The 26,639-nt window shown below is 36.4% G+C and overlaps 1 protein-coding gene across 1 annotated transcript in view; it reads right to left on the bottom strand.

Moving 5' to 3' along the window:
- FREM3 (FRAS1 related extracellular matrix 3) overlaps window positions 1-26,639 on the bottom strand; it is a 65,954-nt gene that overhangs the window by 17,476 nt on the left and 21,839 nt on the right. The window contains exons 4-14 of the mRNA XM_081959943.1: window positions 22,275-22,505; window positions 22,004-22,129; window positions 15,955-16,206; window positions 7,973-8,122; window positions 7,045-7,254; window positions 5,787-5,984; window positions 4,711-4,875; window positions 3,086-3,268; window positions 2,793-2,923; window positions 1,753-1,911; window positions 786-1,089 (exon numbers count right to left, since the gene is read on the bottom strand). Of these exons, the coding sequence (XP_081816069.1) occupies window positions 786-1,089; window positions 1,753-1,911; window positions 2,793-2,923; window positions 3,086-3,268; window positions 4,711-4,875; window positions 5,787-5,984; window positions 7,045-7,254; window positions 7,973-8,122; window positions 15,955-16,206; window positions 22,004-22,129; window positions 22,275-22,505 (2,109 nt within the window). The remainder of the gene's footprint in view (window positions 1-785; window positions 1,090-1,752; window positions 1,912-2,792; window positions 2,924-3,085; window positions 3,269-4,710; window positions 4,876-5,786; window positions 5,985-7,044; window positions 7,255-7,972; window positions 8,123-15,954; window positions 16,207-22,003; window positions 22,130-22,274; window positions 22,506-26,639) is intronic.

Here is a 26,639-nt window from a genome sequence, read left to right as displayed (position 1 = left end):
TGTTCGCTATCACGGGTATATACAATATATACTTGTGTGTGTTTGTGTGTGTGTGTGTGTGTGTGTGTGTATGTGTTATGTCAAAGCACCTTGTATGCCCAAATATGGGAGGGAGCATACTCTTCCTTTTTGCCTTTCAGCCCTATGAGCCTTCCAGGCAGGAAACCATTTTTGTGTTGCATTTGTGCTGATAAATAAATAAAGGGAGACTAGTATAGATCTATTTCAAGCTATTTAGCTCTCATCCCAGTAAGGGTATGCATCCCCAATAACAGGCAGCTCACATCTACAACACACATATCACAAATATGTGTAAACAACAGATTTGGAAATCCTTTCACAATTGTTTCCCTCATAGGCAAATTGTAGGAAGCATCAGATGACATGCAGATTTAGAGCATCACAGAACCTTTGGATACTATGCAAGCCAACTTTATGTTTTCTTTACATGTATGGAAACCAAAATGTTTTAAGCTTGTTTTCAAATGACATAAATGCAGAGGAAGAGCCCTGGTCATAAAGCTACTATCTCTATTTTTCACCTAGCTACGTTACACAGGTTCTTAAAGATATTAATTTCAAATTATTATTTTAAAAAAATAAAAGTATACTTACTACAATAAATATATTGAAGTGCAAATGTTGAATGTCATATCTAACTCCCTTTGCAAACTAACCTAATAATTGCTCTCTATCTTTTTCATTGCTAAAAAAAACATTTCTCTGAAAGAATGTTCTATCTGAATAAAAGTGTTCAGAATCACTTCATGGTTTACTAAACTTACCTTCTTCTCTATTTATTACATGAATGGGACTCAACAGTTCTAAGCCCACATCACCATTGGCCTTGACAGCACGTGCTGCGCACTGAACCCTGGAACCAGCTTGGAAATAGATGGAGTCTAAAGCAATTGACTTGGTGTTAGTGAAGAAAGTATTGGAATCCACTTCACGCATAGGACTGGTTACACCATCCATGCCACTTGGGGCACTGACAAGCCAACGATACAAGGTCACTGTGTCATTGATGTTTTCAGCAGCACAAATAGATCCAGTCTTGTCATAATCTGAGTATTTGGGGTTGCATGCCTAAATGCCAAGATGCACACATTATATCCATTTAGTTACATTTAACATATATGCCATGACAATGCTTAATTAAGATGCAATAAGATTGTCCTCTCTTTTTGTTGACTAGAGTATTTAGCAAATTCCTTATTCTTGTTATCACTTCATAAATCCTATGTTATGTTCACCCTAGCTGACAATTAAGTATTACTGACTCTGGTATTTAAATGTAAAAGCCAAATGCTATGGAAAGACTTCAATTTATTGAGGCTTGAATGAAAAAAGATATGGATATCATCTGTTAGAAAATCAGGGGAAAGGAAGAAAGGAAGCATCAGTAGATTATTTAGGGAGTTGCAAGAAGATTTAGATCAGGTTTTAATTCTAAGGAGAATGCATATGTAATACTAAACAAACATCTATTCCTTCATATCAGTTTCTTTTCTGTGAAATTGGCATTAACATGATTTTTTTCCATAAGCAAAATTTTGAGGGCACATGAAACAAAAAGTATAACTAATATCCTCAACATTAAACTTTCTATGTTTTTAAATAGATACTGATAATCAAGTATGAACTGATAAAATGAAACTTCTAGAAGCTTAAAAGTTTAATCCCAAATATTTTTTCCATCTAGTAGAAGAAAAATCAAGACAATATAACTTGAAAAAAGATGGATCGTACCGTTACACACACAACAGGATAGCCATTGGGAGGCTGGGGATTTATTCTGCTTTTGGCAGTGTCATCATACAACAGAAGTGATACAACTTGTGGCACAGCTGGGAAAGTCACATCTGCCATGCTATCCATTTCTTCAATGTATATAATGGCTTTATTCGTCTATATTGGAAAAACACAAAAAGTTTCTATCTCTAAATGTAAAGCTGACATGAAAGCATGCTTCTGTAATCAGCTACATTATACATAATATATGAAATGTTAAGATTAGTCTACCCATGATAGAATGCAGAATATGAAGATATAAATTAAAGGAGCATACCATTCAAAACTGATTAATTTTGACAATGAAACATATAATGAAGACTTTATCATAATAAAATATAATAATCAAGAACTAAAATATATGAAACAACAGTTTATTCCTTTTCAAGATATTTTAAACCTGACTTACGATGTAGGGTCATAAGACTTGTCTTATGCCATTATTATCCATTCTAGAGGATGAATCTAAAGGTTTCTTTTTGTTAGAGGAAGAAATTGTTCATTGGACAAAGGGAATCATAGAACCATTCCATGCCTCTAAAAACATATTAACAAGGAAACTGCTTTCCACCTTATTTGGTAAAAGAAACACCCATGGCCAATTCATCTTGATAGCTGTTCATATGTATCAATCCATATTTGCTAGAAAGATGTAGATTCAGATCTAGAATTCAAGCATGCTAAAACTATTTTTCACAGAGAGGCAATTGGATATTATTGGATGGCACCAACACTTATTTGGTCAGTTTAATGGTCAGTCTAAGGGTAGAGATTTTAAATCAAGCCAAAGCTTTAAATCTTCCTTAATCTGAATGCCTGAATCTGAAACTTTCCAAAGAATAGCAGCAGGTCTGGGTAAAGGCTTTGCTTTCAGTTTGATCTCCAAAAGCAGACTTTCATGAATTCTGAACAGCTAATGCTGAACAGTTAATGCTTTGACATTTCTGAATCATCCTCAACTGAATGCAAACTACAGGACAAACCACTTGGATATTTACCTGTGTCTCAGCCACCATATTCTCATCAGGTTTCAAATGCACTATAAATGCTTCACGCATTTCTCTCACTCCATCATACAAAACTTCAACCTCCACAAAGTGCTCTGTTTCTCCTTCTTTAAATTCAATATCTAAAATGAATAATGAGAAATGAGAAATTTGGGTCATATCTGTGAAATATGAATATTCATCAGTCAAAGTTTTGCACTCACATTTTGTAGCATTAAAAACATATCTAATTCCAGATTGTGCAATAAACATTTGTTGCATTGACATTAGGACCAGAATCTTACCCTCGGACATTGGATTATAGTCTTCTCCAGAAGTAGCGGAACCATCTTTAGTATGAATTCTTACAATGGAAACTTTGGAAGTATCTCCAAGTCGCAAGATTGGGATCTTTAAAACTGCAATCTCTCCAGGGTCCCGTGGTTCTTGAATGTTGTATTTAACCTCAGAGAATTTAATCATTGGTTCTGCAAGACAACTGGAAAAGGTCAACTTCTCCTTTCAATCAAGGTTAAACTTCGGTATCGCTTTTAAGTATAGACTGAGACAGAAAAGAAGTCCTAACCAAGAAAATAACATTTTGCTTAATTCACTGAATTTATTATTTAGCAATGTGATTTATGTTAAATTTACTTAACGACAAGACAAGAGCGATGCCATTAGGAACATCAATTGATCAGTTCAAATCATAAAAGGAAGACGATACAGAATTTTGTAAGGTTAAACTTTATAAAACACCATTGTTCCCCCTCAGGGTTTAATTCTATTTCAATACATTCTATTTTGTCATCATATGCAATAATAGAGTTGGATGAATACAAATCAAAACTGATTCTCACCACTCTGTACGGGTGTGAATTACAGTAAGTCCCTGAATGGTAGAGCTAGATCAGTGATGGCGAACCTTTTCAGCCAACTGCCCAAAGTGGAACGCACATGCATATGTGTGCATGTGTGTGCTGGAGCGCTGGAAACCTGAAGACCAGTTGGCCGGTGTGTGCATGCCTGTTTGGGGGGCATTTTCAGGCCGCGTTTTCGGCCATTTTCAGGCCATTTTCTGGCACTCTGGTGCCCGCAAAGAGCAGCTGGCCGGCCAGAAAAGCACCTGGTGACAGCATGCGTGCCCACAGAGAGGGCTTTGCGTGCCACCTCTGGTACGCGTGCCATAAGTTCGTTATCAGGGAGCTAGATAATGAATAGTTACTTTCTGAAGTACCATAAGAGTCTCTTTCTTAGATTATCCAGTGGCACATCAGGGGTAATGTTAAAACAAATTATTCATAACGTTGAGCAGTTTGTTTTCTGTAACTACACAGGGAAAGTCTGTACCAGAGGATACACATGAAAAGAAAAAAGATTTTAAGTATCAAGAAGGATTTCCTAATAAGCTATTAAACAATTGAAAGTTGGTAAACTTTTTTGATAGAAGCAGAGGCTATAATAGAAAACCTCCTATCAGGGATACAGTATTTGTAAACATGACCAATTTATATTCAGCTATAGTTTTCTCTCCATTCCAGTCTTTTCATTTACTACTTTATTTTATTCATCAGTGGAGGAGGAGCGGTTAAGCATTTCTACATTTTGAAACACGGGTGTATAACTTGTACCTCATATTTCATAATATGTTACCTTCAATTGCTCAAAACATGTCACTGCATTGTAATTTTTAAGGTGACAAAAGGGAGAAATTATTGATTACATGTGATTAATGTTTTAAGTACTTCTAATATACTTTTAAATATATTTAATTTTTGAAAAATTCCAATTTAATGCTTTATCTGATACATGTTAAAATGTAACACTCATCTTATGTATATAATACAGCAGTTGTCCAGTTTGATGTCCCTTGAAGTAATAATCTAAAGGCCCTTTAATTGAAAGAATAGCAAATAGCTCATCAACCTACTGTCTTCTTCATCCTTAATCTTCACCAGTACTTCTTTTATCTCCCCAATGGAAGCACCAAATGAAGAGGTACTTTTTGGAGTTCCAAGCACCAGTCTGAACTCTTCCTCCTCTTCATAGATAGCATCATCTTCCAAAACCACAAAACAGGGTTTCTCTATCTCTCCTTTAGGAAACAAAAAGCCAGGGTAGCTGTTACAGTGTATTTTGACTCTTGGTGACTTATTGGATGTGTCCATGTAGGTTTGTTTGTTTTATAAAACTATGAAACCAGTTTTTCATTAACATATTCCAATATGGTTTCTCAATCTTCCCTGGAATTTCCTGGTGGTCCTGAACCAAATATTGGCCAAATCCAATTGTTTAGTTTTCAAGACCAGTCAATTCAGCTAAGATGTGCCAACTGCAGAACCTACCATTTAACTTCAAAATTCATATTAAAGAGATTAAGGCACTAACGTTATTACATATTATCATATGTAATCACTGAATACTGGAAATAACCAATCTTGAGAAATTGATTCGTTTCGAGTTTCAGTTCCCCTTAATGCTAGCGAGCTCTCCAATGCAATTTATATTCCAACTTTTATCTGCTAAACTTCACAGGAATAAAAATGATAAATTTAAACAACAATAATAATAAAAACAGGAAAAAAAACCACCCCTTAATAAAATCTGCTTGATCGGGCAGTTGCTACACAACTGTTCTCTTCAGACAAAGAGTTTGAGATTCACAAATCTTTTATAGTGAAGTTTCTATAACCATTGATTAATAAAAGGCTTACTAATTAATTTCATCATAATGGAAGCAAAATCAATGGACTATGCATTAACATGGGACTCTAGGTTTCTAGCTTTACATTCACTGAACTTTCATTTCTAATTTGTATGTTTACAGTATATAGTACTGTACACCTGACTGCAAACACCCCAACATACATACACACGTTAGAAGAATGATTAAAATAGGGCTTGGAGTGACTACATGGTGCCTAAAATTATGAGTATGGTCATATTTTTTAATCACTGCAACAAGTTGCTTCCTGGGAAGCTTCTTTATTTAAAAGAAGATCTTACCTGGTAGGAATGTTATTACTGAATCATCTGTGTTTGGTCTCTCCTCATAGTCCATCATAACCTGGGCAGAGCCTTGGCGAGTGTAACAGCGGACAGTAGACTTATGATTAACATCTCCACTTCGTGAGATTACAGCTTCCACCTGACCATCTTTTTCATTCACAATGTAGAGAGGTTCCTTAAATTGGACTTTGGGTACTGCAAAAGAAATATGAATTATTCTATTTGCATTCCATTGTCATGTCCATCTCATTTGAGTTCACTCTGTACTAATGTTTAAGTTTAAGTTTAATTAGATTTATAGACCGCCCCCTCTCCCCGAAGGGACTCGGGGCAGTGTGTACAATGTGTACATAATCAACAGAACTGTCACATTTATAATCAGGGCTACTCAATTAAGAACTTGTTATATCAAAACAATTGGGGTTACTTGTAAAGGTGACTCAATTACCTGAATATATTCTGCTTTATACCCTGTACAAGGTACCCCTTTTATTTTAATTTGTCAACCAAGATTAAATTCTTTTGTTTTTTATATAGTTGATTACCTAATCAATAAATTAGTTACATTTACACATTATGATAAATACCATTTATAGATTACAATTTATGAATTAACAGGTAAAAACACCCACTGCATAATATGTATGAATCAGTTGATGGAATTCTTTTGTATAAATAATTTAAACAAAAGCCATAAAATTCGGAGAGTTCTTGAATTCCAACAGTTCATTTAGTGATTGTTTAGGGATTAGAATGGCACTGAAAAAGTGATTTTTGACTGTTTTTTACACTTATGACCATTACAGCATTCCATTGTCAAATGATTAAAATTCTTTCATTAAAAATGCCTTCAAAATTATTTAAAATGAAAGAAAATGACAAAATGATTCCACTAATTAACATAATAAAAAAAGAAAAGCCAAAATCCAGATCTATAAGATTTGAATTAGGCATTCTATCCTTTTCTGGAAGTAAAGTGTAGTTTAGGATAGTTCAACAGATTTATAATGAACTCTAGTATAGTCTGTATCCTAATACTATCTTGGTAGCTAGGTAGGTAACCAGGTAGGTAGGAAGGAAGAATTTGTTTAAAATTCAGAATTCCTAGCTATAATTTCCATTTTTTAAAAAAATACAGGTTCTATTTTCAAAATTCAGTTTTAGCACTCTCTTTTATGCACCTATGCCTGTTGTCTTCTAGTTCTATTAGAAAATATTTTGTCTCGATTTATAGAAAACAATTTGCAATTCTTACAATCAGTGATGGTATCATTTATGATGATAGTAGCTTTGCTTGGCTCTCCAAGCACTGCATTCACTGGCATCTGGAGAACAAGTTCAAACTTTTCTGGGCCTTCAAGAACAGGTTGTCCTAGATCATCCAAAATAGTAGCACGAAAAGTCTGCATGTTTACACCAGGAGCAAAATCCATGTTTTGGCTTATGCCAACATAATCAATTCCAGCTACAAGAAGAGACAAAATGTTATTATGTATGCAGTAATATTCATATGATTCAGATAGCAGTTTATATACATTTTAAAATGCTTTTTTCATGTATCTTGGACACCTAAACATAGGACAATTAAACTTTCTATCACTTTTAGAGAACTGTTCCAGAATGTTTAAAGGAGATCAATTAAAAGGCTACAAACTCAAAATCTGAGTTTTATTAATTTGGACAAATTAAAGCACTTTTTGTCACAGGAAAACCATCACTGGCCTTATCTTGTTTTCATTTCTACTTTGAGATTATGTCAAGAAATTTCTAAACTTAACCGAAACACATAGGAATTGCAATGAGCAAAGCCCAGGGAATTTAATTTTATTTCAAAGTTTGAAGTTTTTTTTCTTTAAGACTAGTGCTACGGCATACAATTTAATTAGATAATTTGACGATCCCAGAATGTGACTGTGTCAACAAAATAAGAGGGAATCATTCTACTGAGCATTATTCAAACAATTCCATGGAATAAATTACAGAATATTGGAACAACGAATTCATTAAATATTGGGACTGCTAGAATGTTGCTTACCGTATATGGTACTTTTCTATGCACCTGTTAGTTTATGAACAACATATAACTCTTATGTATGAAGCCCTAAATGTTATCATCATAGGACAAAATATTTGGTGACAGATTATTGAACAGATATATTAGCAATTCGGATGAAACAATTCACCTTCGGCAGATACTGGTTCAGTTTTCCTGGAACGCACAGTGACAGTGGCCGATTTAGACAAGTCCGTTCCAGTTCTCCAAACACGAACTTCTACATAACCAGCACTCTCAGCAACATAATAGTCAGTGTCACCAAAATAGAAAGCAGGTTCTAGGACATAAAAGATAGAAAAGAAAATGGTAATTTTTTTTAAAAAAATTGATGATCAGACTTCTTGTATTTAGTTATCTGGGCAATTAAGAAAAGGAAAACAAGGAAAAATAGTTTTGGAGATGTGAAAATGTTAACAATTGTCAGCTGACATAAAATAGGGGATCTGTCAATATTTTTGGTTTTATTTTTAATTTCCCCAATATTTCTTAGATCATCGCAAAGTCAGAGAAAATCGTGAAGAACATTCTTTAACATATGTAACCTTCATGTTCTTATAGAATTAATAGCCTACTTTTGCTTATATTGGCTATAATCCTGAAAATCTGATTGTACTTTCCTCTTCCTTATTCCCGTGTGAATTAGGGACAACTATCTGGCAAAGGATGGAAGGAATTGCCTTGAAGAAGAAGAAGAAGAACTGCTATCAAGGCAATGATAGATAATCTCCAATAAATTATGTGAAGAAATGACTCATGCAAACCCTAATTCACATGAAGATAAATTGAGGGTGTGGGAAGCACATTCAGACTTGCAAGATTTTGTTACAATACAGGTAGTTATAGACTGCTTTATTTAGCAACAATTGAAAACTACCTAAAAAAAAAAAACCTAGCTTTGCAACCAAACCTTGTATCTGTATCTGCAGCATCCCACAGTTATGTTATTGCTATTTATGCTTCCTAATTGGCTTCCTAAAGCAGATTTAATGCTGAACACAGAAGTAAAACCACAAATTGTTAAGTGAGATGATGTCTCACTTAACAACAGAATGAGAAGTTATGTTGTAAGGCCTTTGTGCCATATTATTTTTCCACTTAGCAACCATAGCACTTAGTGACAGAGCTGCCTGTCCCATTTGCGATTACTAAACAAGGTCTAACAGTAAAAAATAGTACTGACCTTTATAGTTTCTAGTCTTGTCTACCTTGCAGGGTTAAGCTTACGGTTAGGATAACAGACTGAGATATTTATGCAATTTTTCTATATGTCTGGACCCGGTGGGTACCAGTAGTAGCTGGGAGCAGCTGCAACTGTACTGGTACGGTGGCTCATTTGGTCCACCCACCCGCGTTCCATACCTGTTTTTAAAGCAACTGGCCAATTGCGCACGCACAGTGTGTGGTGCCTGCGCAACCTCCAACAAGCAACTGGGACTCACAGGGGCAATGGAGTGCGCATGCGTGCGTGCACAAACAGGATGCCCAGCTCCGTACACAGCGTACCGGTAGTGACGGGGAGAGGAACTCACCATTGAGTCTCTCCTCTCTCCTTCAAACTATGCTCCTTAATCTGAACAGATATTTATATTACATATATTTTCATATGCATAGTTCTCTGCAATTAAGATCAATTTTCAAAAAGTATAATGTAAATATGTGGGGTATAGATCAAACTTTGAATTCATTCTCAGATTATTTTGCCAGTGGCAACCTAACCCCATTTTCTATAGTAGTATAACTGTGAAAATGCATCTAAAACTTTAACCTGTGAAATTGAAAAGTGCACTGTGGATAATAAAGATCTCTTTTGTAGGTTGGATATTGATAACAACAACACAAAAGAAAGCCAATGGCAAATAAAATTTATATATAATAATACCCTTACATTTTATTGTAAGGGATAAAATGGGAGGAAGAACCTGTACATCTATCTCCAGCTTTGTAAAAGTGTGTAATTATGCCTTCTAAAAATGCAGAAATATGGATCAGTGCCTGTTTCATGAATTGTTAATAAAACATATAGGCAAGAGCTTAGAAACAACCCAGGCATTCCCCAAAGGTAGAACTATAAACCCACGTTTCTTCATATTAGTAGTCAGTTTGTACAATCTACGTTAACTCATGAACCTTAATCACAAAGGGAAGCTAAGGAAGGCTTTTTGAATAGCATATAATTTAAATCATATAACGTAATTGCAAATTAAAGACAAAGCAAAACATTAACCATTTATTGTATCTTAAATTATGGTTCCTGTGACCATTGATGTTTAAGACTTTCATTCACCCCTCCCAAAGTCTGGGAGGGCTGTAATCTCAGCATCTAATTGTGCATTAAACCCTTTTATTTCCTTATCTATTAGCCATTTCATGAGGAAATAAAAATACTTTTATTATGAAAAATACTAGCTTCCTCACTTTTGTACAGCAATAAAATGTTCTGTGTAAACTACTCATTTAAAAGCTATTTCTGGTTTCTCAAAGGGGCCCTCAGAGTGTTTGCTGAGGCTGGCTATTCCCCAGTGGTCCCTCCACAACTGAGAAACACGTGTGCCAGTGCTGAAACCTGTTCTACCTGCCCTGCCACTTAAACATTCCTGTAGAAAACCATGGTAAGATTTCAACTTCCTTGTAAAATCACAAGTTGTTTGCATCTCCATCTTCAAAGCTCATTATGGTATAACTGGATCCTTTGTTGAGTTACACATGATCAGGCAGCATGTTTCTGCATAACAGGAAAATAATACAGAACCCACAGCTTCCTAGAGTATGATCAAGGGCAAGTAACAAAACCCATATTGTTCACCCTTAGGTGGAATATGAAGATCAAAGGAATAGATTTTTTTGGTCTTGAGTACTTGATTATGCAGCTTTTTCTTTAATAGGAAACATGAGCAGTTTGCTGGTCTTATAGGTCACCAGCTGCCATGATACCGTACAGAGCAAACAAACCACTGATTTACCTTCTAAACTTCTTAAAACTAAACCTTCCTATCAGTTCTGTATGCATTATTTAATACGAAAGACATACAATTTTCACAGTGCAAAACTACAGTATTTGTAACATATGTTGTATTGACATTGTATCAAAAAGAATCAAAATCTGATTCTTTTACCAGATTACAAAATAGATGCTGGATTAAACAAACAGAAGCTTTAATCGCGAACCCCCCCCCCCCCCAGATCACTATCCTCTATGTGTCAGAATTCAGAAATTATACTCTTAACATTCTGGCTGGAAATCCTGAAAACAACAGCCTCATTGGAAAATACCAGGTGGGGGATTAGGTGATCTTTACTACCTCCTATACTTCGGTTTTATTCTGTAAGGTTTTTAAGGACAGTGCATGGCAGGGAACCTGCTGAAATCCAGCAGGTTCTGGAGAACAGGTAGCAGAAACTGAGTAGTTCGGAGAACTGGCAAATGCCACCTCAGGCTGGCCCCAGAGTGGGGTGGGAATGGCGATTTTGTCTTCCCCTATCCTTCCCCTGCCATGCCCACCAAGCCACGCCACGCCCACAGAACTGGTAGTAAAATTTTTGAATTTCACCATTGGACTGCATGGGTACTGTTGTCAGTTTTCAAACAATTCTACATATTCATTTCTTGCTGTTCACTAACAGAATTCATTTCTTAATAGAATGGCAGCCAATTAGTCCAAGAAAGTCAGGCTCTCCCAACACTTCTAAATAAGGAATGTCGAGTTATTGTAGTAGCCTACATGGTGCCCAAAGCAATGTCTTTCAAAATTTTTACAAAAGATGTAGCATTTAAATAACTGTCCCCTTTGTTCTATCATCTGGCTCATTCATCCCCACCTTGATTCCCTCAGTTGTCTTAACTTCAGTTTCCATTACTTCCAACCAGTATGACTAATATCTGGCTGAAGACTATGGAATTGAAACTCAACACGTTTGAAAGACATCAGGTTGGAAAAGGTTTCTCAATCATATGAAACCTCTTTTTCAAATGTCTTCTCTGGGGTTTTGCAGCAATTTAGAATATTATTTGACTTGGGAAGGTGAGTTAACTTATTTGTGCTTCTGGCCAATTTATTACTGTGAAAAGACACACTGATTTTTCCCTTTCCATTGCGGTAATTTACCAGAATTGTTGACAAGCCATTTTCTCACTGGCAGAAATACTTTCCTTACACTATTTATTGGACTCAAGACAACACTTGTCCCTCTCCATATAATGTTCCAGTATCCTAGTTCTGATGCATAACTGTTGGCATAGTTTGCAGTTGTCGCTTCCCCCCCTCTCCCATTGCATCTAATAGCAGCATGCAATACATTTGAAAGAAATGCTAACATGCTATTATTTCACTTATTGCAAGTTGTAGCAAGTTGCGAAAGGGTTTTAAATTTAACAAATTGATACCTTTGCTTTCAGATTCCCCCTTCATTGAAATAGATTGTTTGAAGATCATTAGACAAATTCATGCAATATGCACTAAAAGATGAAAGGGGAACAGTGTATTCTGTCATCCTTTTCTATGACAGAAGGTAGCTTTGCTGATTCAGGCTCTGCAGTAGCACAGGAGATGGTATCCTAACGTCTTGTACTAATGTGTAAAAATCTCTTCTTTTACTTGTTCTCAGGGATGTCTGCTGCAACATGATACTGGCAATTGGGAAGTAGAAATAGAGTAGGAAGGGAACTGAGCTATGATTAAGAAAAGTTCCAAATTGACTAAATAAATTTTCTCCCTTAAAAAAATGTGATAGGAAGCCATCTGAATTTTGTTCCACTCACAGGTGCTTGCAACTTTTTCCCGAGAAACTTGAAAAGTGTTGCCTGCCCAGCTACCCAACCCCAAATCATATTTCCTTTCCAAATTGCCATGTAAAGACACACACTGTACAGACTCATTGTGGAATAGCCAACATTCTTAACGCATGCTCAGCTGCAAATATGATGAAGCCTGGCAGGGGTGTCTCATTTACTGTATAGAATGAAATGAAGCACTCCAAAGCTTCTCTTCTGCCTTTCTTTGGGTTGCAGAAATGAGACTGTTCTTTCCAACGTGAGTAAACGAAGCCTAGCTGCATTTATGCACCTATGCACCACCATATTCCTAAGCATCCCTCTGTGTCCATTTAGCTGGATCTTAACCAGTGGTGGGATTTACTTACCTTCCCTACCGGTTTGCAAATGTGAGTGCATGCACAGAAGGTTGTGCATTACGTCGGGGTGGGTTGGTGAAGCCTCCCGCTGCCTCCACTACTGGTTTGCCCAAACCGTAGAGGACCGGCTGAATACCACCTCTGACCTTAACATATATATTTAGCTGCGATTTAATCATTACTGTAACTGGTCTTGTAGATCTTTCACAAATTCAGTATTGCAGGCTAACTCTACTCACGATCCTGACTGGCTCAAAGTTGACTGAGCCTTCCATCCTTCTGAGGTTGGTAAAATGAGGACCCAGTTTGTTGGGGGCAATATGCTGACTCTAGAAACCACTTACAGAGGATTGCACTATATAAATCTATAATAGTGCCATAATAGAGGTGTTTTTTTTTAAAAAAAATTATCTTCCACTGGCCTGACTTAAGAATTCCAGCTCCAGAAATGATGAACGTTGTAACGTTCTCAAATTGAGCTTCACTTCTGCTAATTAAATGGGTTCAGTCTATAATTTTCTTAGCTATTATGTAGAAGACTGCTGCCTTTTTCTAGAATGTTTTCAACTTCTCAGTTTACGTGCCTTATATTCCCCAATCGTCTCCCAGTGAAGTACCCACCAGACCTAACTCTGCTTAACGTCTGAAACCAAACAAGAGCAGAAAGATCTGCTACTTGCTAAGGCATTTCCAGGTATCCTCCCCCAAATATTTAAGTAGGTAGCAGCTTAGGAAATGTTCTCCTAAAACATAATGCTCCACACTTTTATGAGAAGCTTCTCTTTGAATGTTACAACCAGCAACTGATCCTCTGAACTACTTTACTTAAGAAAGAAATACAGTTCTGTGAGCACTGAGACAGGCAGGTTTCCTGACGCCAAATCAAGTTGAGATAAGAAGCACACTGGAAACTCTGATTGTTGGGCCCATTAATGCCATTAGTTTTGAGACAAGTACACAGCATGGAAGACGGTTCATCTTTTGTTGCCAAATGGAGAGGATTTTTTTTTCGCTCCAGGAAGTACTCTCCTCTTCTGGCCTTTAAAATCTGGGAAAGAAAACAGCTCTCTGATTTTTACAATTGCTTAATTCTCTCTTTATCCTCCTTTCTTGTAGGCAAGAACAGCACAAAGTAAGAGGGATGCCATGCAAGTGAAAATTGCAATGCACTTTATACTGGTTCTGTTTAATAAAGAAGCTATTATGGCATAACCAACTCCACTCTCTTGAGGTCTCTTTTTTCCAGTCTTTACCATCCTCCACTGAAGAAACCCATTTATGATTTCCTTTCCCTCTAACTCTCAACTTCTGACAGGAATTATTGCATTTCTAGAAAGAATGGAGCCAGCATATCATAAACATGTAAAAACAGTTAAAGCTTTCTCGTATATTGTTAGGTCAGACAGCCTCATCGTATTTATTAAACAAGTCAAATGTTTCATTTTCAGAAGAGTTGCTGAGTATCTGAAGTGTATAGATGCAATTATAGACATCTGTGGGCAGAGTCAGATGCTGGTAATAGGCCAGTGATAGATATTGCATATGAAACATGCTGTCATTCTTTGAGGAAAATGAGGTGAGGAAATGAAGAGGAAGGATACTGCTATTATTGTTGCTGCTGCTGCTACTATTACTGCTGTTGCTACTACTACTACTACTACAATTTGTTTTCCACTGCATAATCATAAGCCAGGGGTTCCCAACCACACAGGTCTGTGCACTGGCACTGAGCCATGGCATGCCACAAACCAGGCCTCACAAACAAGTGAAGCACCATCCATGGGATGCAGGTAGCCTGTGAAAACATATCCTGTCCATGAAAAATCTCTCTCCATGGAACTGGTCCCTGATGCCCCAAAAGTTGGGGGCTGCTAATGTAAGCAATGCATTTTCTAAAAAATTAAAATATCACATCTGTATTGCTTTTGGATTTATATAGAACATGCATACATTAAAAGGAATAAGTTAGAAATAGAATTTGTAGAACAAAGCAATTGAAATCAAGGGGTTTTATTTTCAAGTATAAGTGCTTAGCACTAATATAGATGTAGATCACAGTTGTGAGCAGAAAGCTATATGATTATAGTGAAAGTCAGTTGTTGTTAGCCCCCTTTTAAATTTAATGGATCAAATGATGACTGAAGTTTTACTTCAAAGACATCTAAATATAACAAGCCTCTGAGAATCTACTATAGCATCTCTGTCAGTAGCGCAAACAACTTTGGCTGACAAACATCTCCTATCAAAATCTGCTTTGAAGAATTTGGAAACCAAATCAAATTTCAGTCACACAGTTGAAGAGAACTGTATTGTTGCATGAGTCAAATATGCTTGTGCAACAGTGTGTGTTTCCCTTAATCCAGTTCAAACTCATTTTGCTTTTAAGTAATAATTTGAGAGTTAGTTCTGTCTCAAATGTTCAACTTTCCAAGAAACATATTTTTTTTTCAATTTAAACTAAAAGCTGAAACAATGGATAAAAAAATATTAGACCCCAACAGAAACAAAATATCCAAATAAAATAAAATCCTATCTAAATAACCAATCACATCTAAAAAGTCCAATAAAATGTCCAGACAGAACACATAATATATACCAGTTAAGCTATGACTGAAAACATGATTCTGTAATCTAAGACGTATATATGTAGGATAAATGATAGATAGTCAAGAGATAGATGATTGAGTTAAAGGGAGAGATAGAGTGTGATAGAAAGACAGAGAGATAGATAGAGATGATAAGAGGTAGAGAAGATAGAGATAGAGAGATAATGACTGTGTAGATAAATACAAGAAGTGACTAATGTGATGAAGACCTGAACAGCCAGCTATATGATTGAAGTGAAAGTCAGTTGTTATTAGTCCCCCTTTAAATTTAATGGAGGGAAAATGAGGGAGTAAGTATTCAGGGACCAAAACATAAAACAAATGCATTGAATATTATAAACTTTGAAAAGATGTCTATCATTATTTTTCTACTCACGATCATTTGTATCAGCTAAAATGATGACATTAGTACTGGAAAATTCAGCTCCAATTTTTCCACCTAATGGCATACTTAAAGTGACATTAAAATTTTCATCTTCCTCATAAAGTGAATCATCAATAATTATGACCCGGCATATTTTCTCCTTCTCATCCTTATGAAACCGAATTAGACTGGTATGGTCATCAGGGCGAGATATATAGTCAGAATATGACAAGACTGTAGAAGGAGTTGTGCCAGTGGCGGTCCCTTAAAGAAAAAGAAAATGAATGACAGTGAATATATATTGCATTTACAATATTTATTTTTGTGTATGTATAATACACATTAAAAAGGTTGCGGTGGCTCAGTGGTTAAGACGCTCAGCTTGTCGAACAGAAGGTCGGCAATTCAGCAGTTCAAATCCCTAGCGCCACGTAACGGAGTGAGCTCCTGTTACTTGTCCCAGCTTCTGCCAACTTAGCAGTTCAAAAGCACGTAAAAATGCAAGTAGAAAAATAGGAACCACCTTTGATGGGAAGGTCACAGCATTCTGTACGCCTTCGGTGTTTAGTCATGCCAGCCACATGACTACAGAGACGTCTTTGGACAGTGCTGGCTCTTTGGCTTTGAAACGGAGATGAGCACCACCTCCTATAGTCTGGAACAACTAGCACATATGTGCGAGGGGAACCTTTATATTTATAGAACACATTATATTTCCAATATTTGCATTTGTAACTTTGTTATATTTATAGTCATATAACTACCGCATGGAGCATACAATGTTCAAATGTTTATGGGTCTATTAGTAGTTTTACATCAAGCAAATACAGAATTAAAACCAGTATCATAACAACTAACATCTCTGTGCCACTTAATGAGTATAAGTCAATTTTCTTTCTCCCCAAATGTTTTCCTGAAAAAAATATGTCTTCAGATACCAAACAGGGAGGGTTAGAATACTCCCGATATCAGGAGGCAAGCTGCTTTAAAGAGGGATCTATCCATGTTATCTCTGTGTGGATGTGTAATATATAGATTACAGATAGCAGAAAGCAGCATTTTAAATAACTTTTTTCCCCAGTTTCCAAACTGAAAACAATAGCGTGATGCTCAAAGTTCAATTTCTGAAGTCCTCCTTTTTCCAATTCTCTCCAGGTTATTAGAAGAAAAGTAGACATCCTAAGGCCTGTTGGGTGATTGTTTCACATATATTTCTTATCTAAACAGAAGAACATAGCGATCATGGTTGCCCCCCCCAAAAAAAAAATCAGCAGGAGTGACAACTTTCAAATTTCTGCCAGAAATTGGAATTCCTTATGGCAAGTTGACAGTGAGCACTAGAAACCTTCATCCCTCCCCTTTCCTTCCTTCCCAGCAGTAGGTAAGCAGTGGCTTCTTAGTGGAGGAGACAGTGAAGGGCCAGGAAATTGTCAGCCAATACCAAAAATGAGGAGCTTAGTAATGGTATCAAAGCAGCCACAACTTGGCCAAATTTCATTTCCTGAGGAATAATGGATCCTGTAATTTAGCCCATTTGAGGTACCTTGGTTCAAATGTTGTCACCCTATGATTTGCTATTTCCCAGTTGAAGGTAATGGCAACAGTTTTATCTGTACCTATATGATATTAACACATACATCTACACATACCACTTACTTAAAAACACTGGAGATGCAGTAAAATGTAATAAAGCCCATCATTAAAAAATAATAATTGTAACTGCATAAAATATTAAGAGCTTCTTTAAATGATTTCTTTCTCCTTGTCATTGCTTATAATGTGACTTAATATCTTAAGATTAATAGAAACAATAGCAAATGTGCAGATCTAATTAAAGTTTATCTCACAGTTAATTGGGTATTTAAGTAATGTTTACACACTCTATCATTAAGACAATACAGATTAGTGAATATATATATTCACTAATTTATTTATATATATTAAAATGCCACCATATAAATACATAGCGTAAGTAACAATTTCTCCTTTATCAGCCATTTCCTTATTACAACATTCAATTTATTACAAAGACTGCTTTAAAAATTACAAATAGTGGATCTGCCCTTAGATGTAAAGTATTAGAGATATTTCACTTTTTCTTCCCCATTTCATATGAGGAACAATTATAATTAGGAAGTTTTCACTAAATTATATTCATGTTTAAATATGTGATATATGGGAAAGACCTTGGGACACTTAACTAGGAGATGTTGCTAATGGAACTATCAGATAAGGGACAGTCTAGTCCTCTCCTAGGTAATGAGTAGAACAAGATGCTCAGGAAAGACTCTCCCTAGTTTCCCAGTCTGTACAGGAGATGGGAAGGGAGGAATGTATTTTCAGACTTGCAAGATTCTGTCACTATAGCCTTACAATAAAGTAGAATTAGCTCACATGATTGTGATTACTATCTAATTTACCCTATGAGGCTAACAAAAAAAAATACATATTATATTTTATTAACAACTTATTTCATCAGGACCATTTTCCATACACAGGCTTTATTTATGACTTTTGAAAAGGTATTTATTTAAAATATTTCTACATTACAGCATTTGTGGATCAATTCCACTAAATCAGATATAACAGATTTTGTTAAGAGAATCTTTAAACAGTAACATCTGTTTGATATTTTATGCATGTAAAAAATACCATCTTATGCTTCTATAACCCTAATTTGGCATTTAATGGACATTTGTCTCTAGTGACAGCGCTTTTTACTATATGTCCATTGAATCAAGGTTTTATTCTGGGTATATGTCATAGGCTGTATAAAGGATTCCTGTAGGACATGAACGCAAAACTCAAGTGAACAAACAATATTGTCAATCTAATCTATTTATACTATCTAGAATTGAAACTAACTAGAATGAGCATTTCAAATATTGATGTAATGACATACTGCAGCTACATTAAGAGTAAAAGCAGAATATTTCAATCTAATCTTCTTGTAATGTGAGGTTCAACATTTGCTGTAGTTATTTCATTAGAAGTCTGATTGTTTCTTAATTAGCACAAAAAGAGATTGGATATATCAATCAATGGAATAGTTTATATCCCCTTAGTTGTGTAAGACATTTCTTTCAAGAAGTAACAGCACCATTCATACATGCACATAAAACTGTGATGCACAGTTGAATATTCAGATGTATACTATTTATCAATAGAAGACTTTTTGCTAACTTTTCCCTTTCATTTAGCAAATGATACTTTCAAACTAAGTCTGTATATTAACTTGTAAAAGTTTACAAGTATATTAACTTTAAAAATATAGTACAATTTATTCCCCACCAAATTCTATGTTTGGTCCAGGTGGTCTGGACAGTTTTACTAGTTTGGACTTTTAAGCCCCATATTTAATGTTCCACATATTAAATATTCTTTTTATCTAAATGTAGACTATAAATAATTGAACTAAGCTTCACTATACCCTAAATGGTTGGAAGAAAAGGAAATCATGCAGGATTGTTCAGGCATTGGAACAATCAAAGTAGCTAACACAAACCAGTGATTTACTTACTTGTGAGAATTAATCTAATATGACCTATACAATGCATTATTGGTGCAAGAAAGCAATAATGTCCTCCAAAAACAGCTTTTAATTTAAAGAAAAGAAAAGTTCACAATAAGCACATTGTAATTGCTAAGCCCTTAATTTTTTAACCTATAATTAATTGAAAAAGCAGATATTGCTAGCTCAATTATTCCTACTCTCAGTTCAGCTTGGTGGGGGGGGGGGGGGAGATGTGTGCTTTATTTGGGGAGTACACAAAGTTTGGCAAGAAATGATAGGAATGTAAAGAAGAACTGTTATCTCGAAAAAGGGCAAATATACAAAAGAAGGAATTTATTTGAAGCAGTGGGTTGTCTTTTCAATTAAAACAGAATTTAGATTACATTGGCAAAAATACAAAGATACTAAGAGTTTACTTCAAACTTTGCATCTTTGAGAGGTAATATGTGTTACTCCCTAACATTTATAGCTTGGATGAACCGCTGTCTTCCTGTTACTTTATCTAGAAGTAACATGACTAAGATGAATAGGTCTGGTCCCAACAAGGTGAAAAAAATGAAGAAATCAAAATAAGCAGAATCCCTCCCCAGTCTCAGTTCCAATCCTCGATTTACAACAGTTCATTTAATGACTGTTCAAAGTTACAACAGCACTGGAAAGAGTGACTTATAACTTATGTTTTTCATACTTAAGACCATTGAAGCACACGGTCATGTGATCAAAATTCAGAAGCTTAGCAACTGACTTATATTTATGATAGTTATAGTGTCTCAAGGTCATGTCATCATCTTTTGCAACCTTCTGACACGCAAAGCCAGATTCACTTAACCACTGTATTGCTAACAATAACTGCAGTGATTCACTTAACAAACGTGGCAAGAAAGATCACAAAATGGGGCAAAACTCACTTAACTAATGTCTCGCTTATTCAGTGTCGTAAGTTAAGGACTACCTGTAGTAAACATTTAACATAAATAGCACATAGCAAGAGCTAAATTATTTCCTCCCTTCTCCACAGCATTCCACATTCATAGAATCAAAAGACGTTTTCATGCTGAGTCCTGTAAGTACAACATGGAAGACTCTATCCTACAGAGAAGCTAGTGAAATGTAAATTAAAACATTCATTTTTCTTGCCTCCAAACTATTCTGAATGTTTAGGAGTCTAGGATTACTTTTCAAGCTAAAACCCTCTCTTTACACATGCAATCCTCTGAGTGTTTATTCTATAGTTTGATTGCATTAAATGAGACTAACTCTCAATGAACTGAGCATAAAACTGTAAGCCCTGAAATTAATTAATGACCTTATACCACGGTATTCTACCACAGCTCTATTTCTAGTTAAGCCACCTAGTAAGGCTCAATATGAAAGCCTCTAACTAAAGGAATCTAATCTTCCTTTTTAAAGTGGCTATAAACCTGTTTCAATACTTTCATCTCTGAGCTATTACATCTTGCAGCTGTGCTGGCATACCTAACAACTGAGACTGACCAACAGCTGTCATGCTTCACAAGCACAACTTGACTAGCTGCCTAACCCATGGGGTCATAAATCTTGCAGCATATGCACCAGGCAGAAGTTCATCCTGCCTAATAAGGAAATAAAGTATTAGGGAAAAATGATCTTACATATATTTTCCACTAGTTCTCCCATTAAGGTATGACAAAGCTGAGAAAAAGACAGAGGTATTGTATTTATACTAGCATATTCAACATTTTTAGTACCTATTCATCATTTCTACATGTTACTTGGCAGTTTGCTCTAAAAACCAATTTGCTAATTTTCTGACCAATACAACGGCAACCTTCTGTTCTGCATTTTAATTAAAAAATTAGTTCCACTAAATTTGGTGGAAATGTATGAATGCAAAACTAGCTTTAGAAAATTTTGCTATTGCTCAGGAAAAGAAACTGCATTGCTTGTCTTAATGCTTACATCAGAGAATAACTATCTAATCTGGCATTAGAAGAGAGACAAATATTGGTGTTTCCATAACGTGACGTGAGATCTTGTACAAATTTACTGAATCTTCTACAGTCTTATTTGGGAATATGAATTAGAACACAATCCCTGGAATCTTGTGAGGGTTTAGTAATTTGGAAATATAAGATTGCAGGACGGCATCAGAAGACTTTTTCAATACAGCAAACGTATACAAAGCAAAACTAAAAAGAAAAAGAAAAGACAAATGAAAAGAAAGGGGAAAAAAACATAGTTATTCCATGCTACTTTTTATTTAAAAATGATTTTATTCTTTTCTGCACCTAATTTTACCTTTTTTAATCCCAATGATCATGCTTTCCCATAGTTTGTTAAACCTCTTCTCCATCAAATGAAACAAAGAACGGTTTAGAAAGAAAAGAGAAAATACTTTAAGGTGAAGAATAGCATGTAAAAAAATTATTCACTGGCAATTTGCAAGCGTTTTGGAACTGTTTTGCCTTACACTTTTTCTAAAATGGATATACTGTGCTAAATTAAATCAAATTCTGCTTTATGGGACAAATACAATATTTATATTTGGCATAGGTTAGTAAGAAATACCTTGATGAGTGTAACAAACAACCATTAGTTCATGACTAGTATCTCCAGATCTCCTGATAGGGATTAACAGTTCACCAACATCTTCCTCTACTCTATATTCTGAGCCAGGAATATACACAGTAGATTCTGAAAAAAAGCAGGAGGTCAATATATGCTAATCATTTATGACAAAGACAAAATATACTAGATTTGTTAAAAATTATATTCCAGTAAATGGCAGCCAAGGTATGAAAGCTACAGTATGGAAAAAAGCAGAAAAAAAGTAACATACCATCGCCAGGATCAATGATTTCCACCACTGCCTTTTCTGGCAACTCCAGGGCAGCCATAACTGGATCTGACAAAATAATCTGGAAGGTTTCAGATTCTTCATATTTATTATCTGCAATTATTCTTACTCGCCAAGTAGCCACAGTCTGTCCTGGGTTGAACTGAACCTGTTTCTGAGCTTTTCCTCTGAAATCTTTATCCTTTTCTGCTGTTCCATCTTTAGTCCCAATGCCTATGTAAATGTTTGGAAGAAAAAAATGAATATAAGCCTTGGACTTGAAATACTTATTTATGCAAGGTATCCTATCTTTCTACCTAAAATAGTTTTAAGGCATTTAATATTAAGAAACAAATGAGAATGTAAAATTATAGTTAGGTTTAAATTATAGTTTAAGATTTAAAATGACAACACAACAGATTTTTTCTTCTTTTTATGACCCTGTAATTCCTTAATTTGGGGTAATTTAATTTGAGGTGACTAAATGGAGCTGAGCGTTTACTGGCTGGATATCCTTCCTGATGCCTACATGGAGTTTGCAACAAACATTTTCTTTTTACATACTGAGAAAGAAACATCTGCTGCTACCTAGGACTGAACTCCCAACCTTCTGAGCGAGAGACAAGAATTTTCACACTAGGCCACCATACCTCTCAATGATATGGTGTGGTACCTCATCACCCAAATGACAGCCATTTTGAACCTCACATGGTAGGCATTTTATTTGAGTTTCCACAATACACTCCTAAAATTGCAAAGTAACTTAAACAGGCTTAGACAGTGATATATAAGTCAATCAAACTTTTGATTTATTCAAAAACGAAGGTTGATTCCAGCGGTGAATTTATATTGATTAATTTTGATAACTCATTTTTTTTTAGATTTTAGAGGCACTCAATTGTATTACTGCAATATTGAGAACTACCAGATTAGGCCCATTTTGAATAATTGTAAAGACCTAACTTCATTATTTGATTGAAAATTTATATTAAGATTATTCAAATCTTTTGAAGAATATGCTTTGAAATGCATTGGAATTCGTTGAATGTTTGAGCAGTTGCACCTTTTTCCTGGCTCTACGACTCTTTGAATGCGCCCTTGCAAGTATCCACATACTTTCAAATACAGCTGTGTAAGCCTAGAAAAATATACCACTACTTTACTGATTCTAAGAGACAAGCTGGGTGTGCCCTTCTGTTCTCCTGAAGGACTTGCCCAGTTCTAATATTAATACAATGCTTTAAAATGCAAGAAAGAATCAAAAGTGAGAATCTAATTACTGAGAAATGAGAAAGTTCGATACTAATTTCTGCCAGCACATGAGAAATTTGCTGACATTTTTGGGAACTGTTTCCATTTTGACATCCTGGTGCAAAAATGTGATTTCAGTTATTGCAATTTAAGTTTACTTTAACACCATGAATTTGAGCTTGAATTTGTTAATATCTAATGTTTCTACTCAGCTGCAGCTTAAAAAAGTAACTTTTTAAAATTAAATTATCATTTGAGACTGTCAGTTACAAAAATTTTAAGAATAATAAATCTTCTGCATACAAAAGTACACATGAAGTCACATTCATAGCCAATACTAGAACAAAACATCCTTTAAACATATATTCTTAAGTACATTAAACTCCCAAGGGAAATATCACACATCTTTGTTGTATTCCTTGCTCAGTAATGAATTGCTGGCTAGGAATTTCATTTATTTTCACACATTCTTTACTTCTGTCATATGCTGTATCACTCATCACATTCAACTTTCAACTTCAACTTTCTATATTTGTGCTAAACATTCCATGATTCATGCCTCTTCACTTTGCCTAAACCAGCAGAGTGTTATAAACGTCTTTTATAATAAAATTTCAATTATCTTTCTCAATGCTGAAGAACACTTTTCTGGTCTGCCATCACCAGCTTTTAGTCACTTCAGTGTCACTATCTACAGTCTTCCATTAGAGTTCCATCAATATATTGTCAAAGCATTGCCAACAAATAAAACTGCCTGTAGTTTATGTAGCAACTCTTGTTACTTTTCTATTTTGTAAAGCGAAATGTACAAAACATCCATCTTCTAATTATCAATAAAAATATATGATTCATACAGATTAAGCAATTCCTGTAGAAGGACTCTGGAAGCAAATCATAATAATATATGCAAGCATATATATCCCTTTTCATAATATTTTTTCTTGAAAATTGCCATATATAGCAACAGTTCCACTCTTCGATATATATATATCACTATCATTCTAAATATTCCTCCCATTTTCCCTTCACTTCAGTTTCACCCGAAGCCATTTCATCTTTTTTATTTTTAATTCCATTTACTCTGGTGGAGATTCTTGGTTAATCTTCCAAAATAATTATATTTCTATCAAACATTTTGTCTGTCTCTTTTTAATCTTAACCATTTCTTGATCTTCTTGCCAATATGTCATTACACATATTATATATAATACCTTTCTCTCCTTTCTTTCTCTTACCTTTCTCTGTTATTGTATTTCATAGGCATGCATATTTTTTTTACAGTATATCCAGTGGTGGGTTTCAATTTTTTTTAGAATCTCTTCTGTAGGTGTGGCCTGTTTTGTGGGAGTGGCTTGGCAGTCATGAGACCGGGTGGACATGGCCAACTTGGAAAATGTGGTGAAACTCACTTAATGACGCTCTTGCTTAGCAACCAAACTTTTGGGCTCAATTTTGGTTATAAGTTTTCTTTCTTTCTTTCTTTCTTTCTTTCTTTCTTTCTTTCTTTCTTTCTTTCTTTCTTTCCTTTCTTTCTTTCTTTCTTTCTTTCTCTTTCTCTCTCTTTTTCTTTCTGTCTCTCTGTGTCTGTCTGTCTGCCTCTCTCTCTCTCTCTCTCTCTCTCTCTTTGTGGCTCTTTGTCTCTCTCTCCCTCCCTTCCTCTCTGTCTCTCTCTGCCATTCTTTCTGTGTGTGTGTCTGTCTGTCTCTCTCTGTATCTCTCTGTCTCTCTCTCCTCCCTCCCCCATCTCTGTCACTCTGTATGTGTGTGTGTGTCTCACTCTCTGTGTGTGTGTCTCTCTCCCCTCCTTTCCTCTCTCTCTGTCACTCTGTGTGTGTATGTGTGTGTGGGTCTCACTCATTCACTTAATCACTCACTCTATGTGTCTTTCTGTGTGTGTCTCTCTCTCTGTCTGTCTGTCTGTCTCTCCCTCCCCCCCCCTCTCTTTGACTGTCAGTCTCTCTCTGATTCCCTCCCTCCCTCCCTCTGTCTCTTTGAGCCTCTCTCTGTCTGTATGTCTGTATGTCTCTGTCTGTCTGTCTTACACACACACATACTGTGATCACCTTGTTGAGTGTTCCAATCACATTTGAAACACTCAACAACTGGCCTGCATTTATGGTTTTTTGCAGCATTCTGCAGTCATAAGACCAAAATATATGGTTAAAAGTATCTGGCAGTGGTGTTTTTCCCTGGGGGGCTCCGCAGAACATCCCAAGGCTTCGGAGGGAAGCTTACAGCCCGGAGCAGGACCAAAGCCCCTCTCCCAACTGGCCTTTCCTCCCTCGGAGCGCTTCGGAGGGAAAAAGCCCGTGCGAGTGAGAACAAGTTCCCGCCGTTACGAAGTCTCAGATGCTGTAATTTTATGAGCTGTGCGCACTCGCCTATGTTTTCCATGATGTGGAGCAGCGGCGAGGCTCTGCGCGGCCGGCGATGACTCCAGAGTTCATCCGGGAGGATGAGAAACGCGAGGGGAACCCCGCCCCCGTGGATGGCCTCTGGAGTCATCGCTGGCCGCACAGAGCCTCGCCGCTGCTCCACGCTGTGGAAAACATAGGTGCGTGCGCACAGCTCATAAAATTACAGCCTCGGAGACTTCGTAATGGCAGGAACTTGTTCTTACTCGCCCGGGCTTCTGCAGAAGCTTCCCTCTGAAGACTTCCGAGGGAGGAAGGGCCAGTTGGGAGAGGGGCTTTGGTCCTGCTCTGAGCTGTAATTGCGCGGGGCGCACACACGCCTATGTTTTCCATGGAATGGAGCCACAGCCGGAAGACAAGGAATGTGAGGTGTAGCCACCCCACACCACCATTGCTTGCTACCACTCAGGCCGGAGCCCGGATGGGCACGCAGAGGGGGCGTGGTGGCAGCGATGGCAGCAGGGGGAATGCTTTGGTGGGCGCTGAGGAAGGAAGGAATGAAGGAGGCTGCAGGCTCCTTTGCCCTTAGCTAGGCTATCTCTTTTCATTCTCTGCTGCCGGAACAAACTACCGCCCATCGCCCCATGCTCTAGGATGCCTGGTCGCCAGCAAAGCACCTCCCCAGACTTGCTTTGCTGAGCATGGGACGATGGGCGGTAGTTTGCGCGGTGTGGCCGGCACCTAGGAGGTCCTAGGAGACAGC

The sequence above is a fragment of the Natrix helvetica genome (assembly GCF_964273705.1).
Source record: "Natrix helvetica genome assembly, chromosome: 7".
Classification (NCBI taxonomy): domain Eukaryota; kingdom Metazoa; phylum Chordata; class Lepidosauria; order Squamata; family Natricidae; genus Natrix; species Natrix helvetica.
The sequence above is the reverse complement of the archived record's forward strand: the minus strand, read 5'-3'. Positions and strand labels throughout refer to the sequence as shown.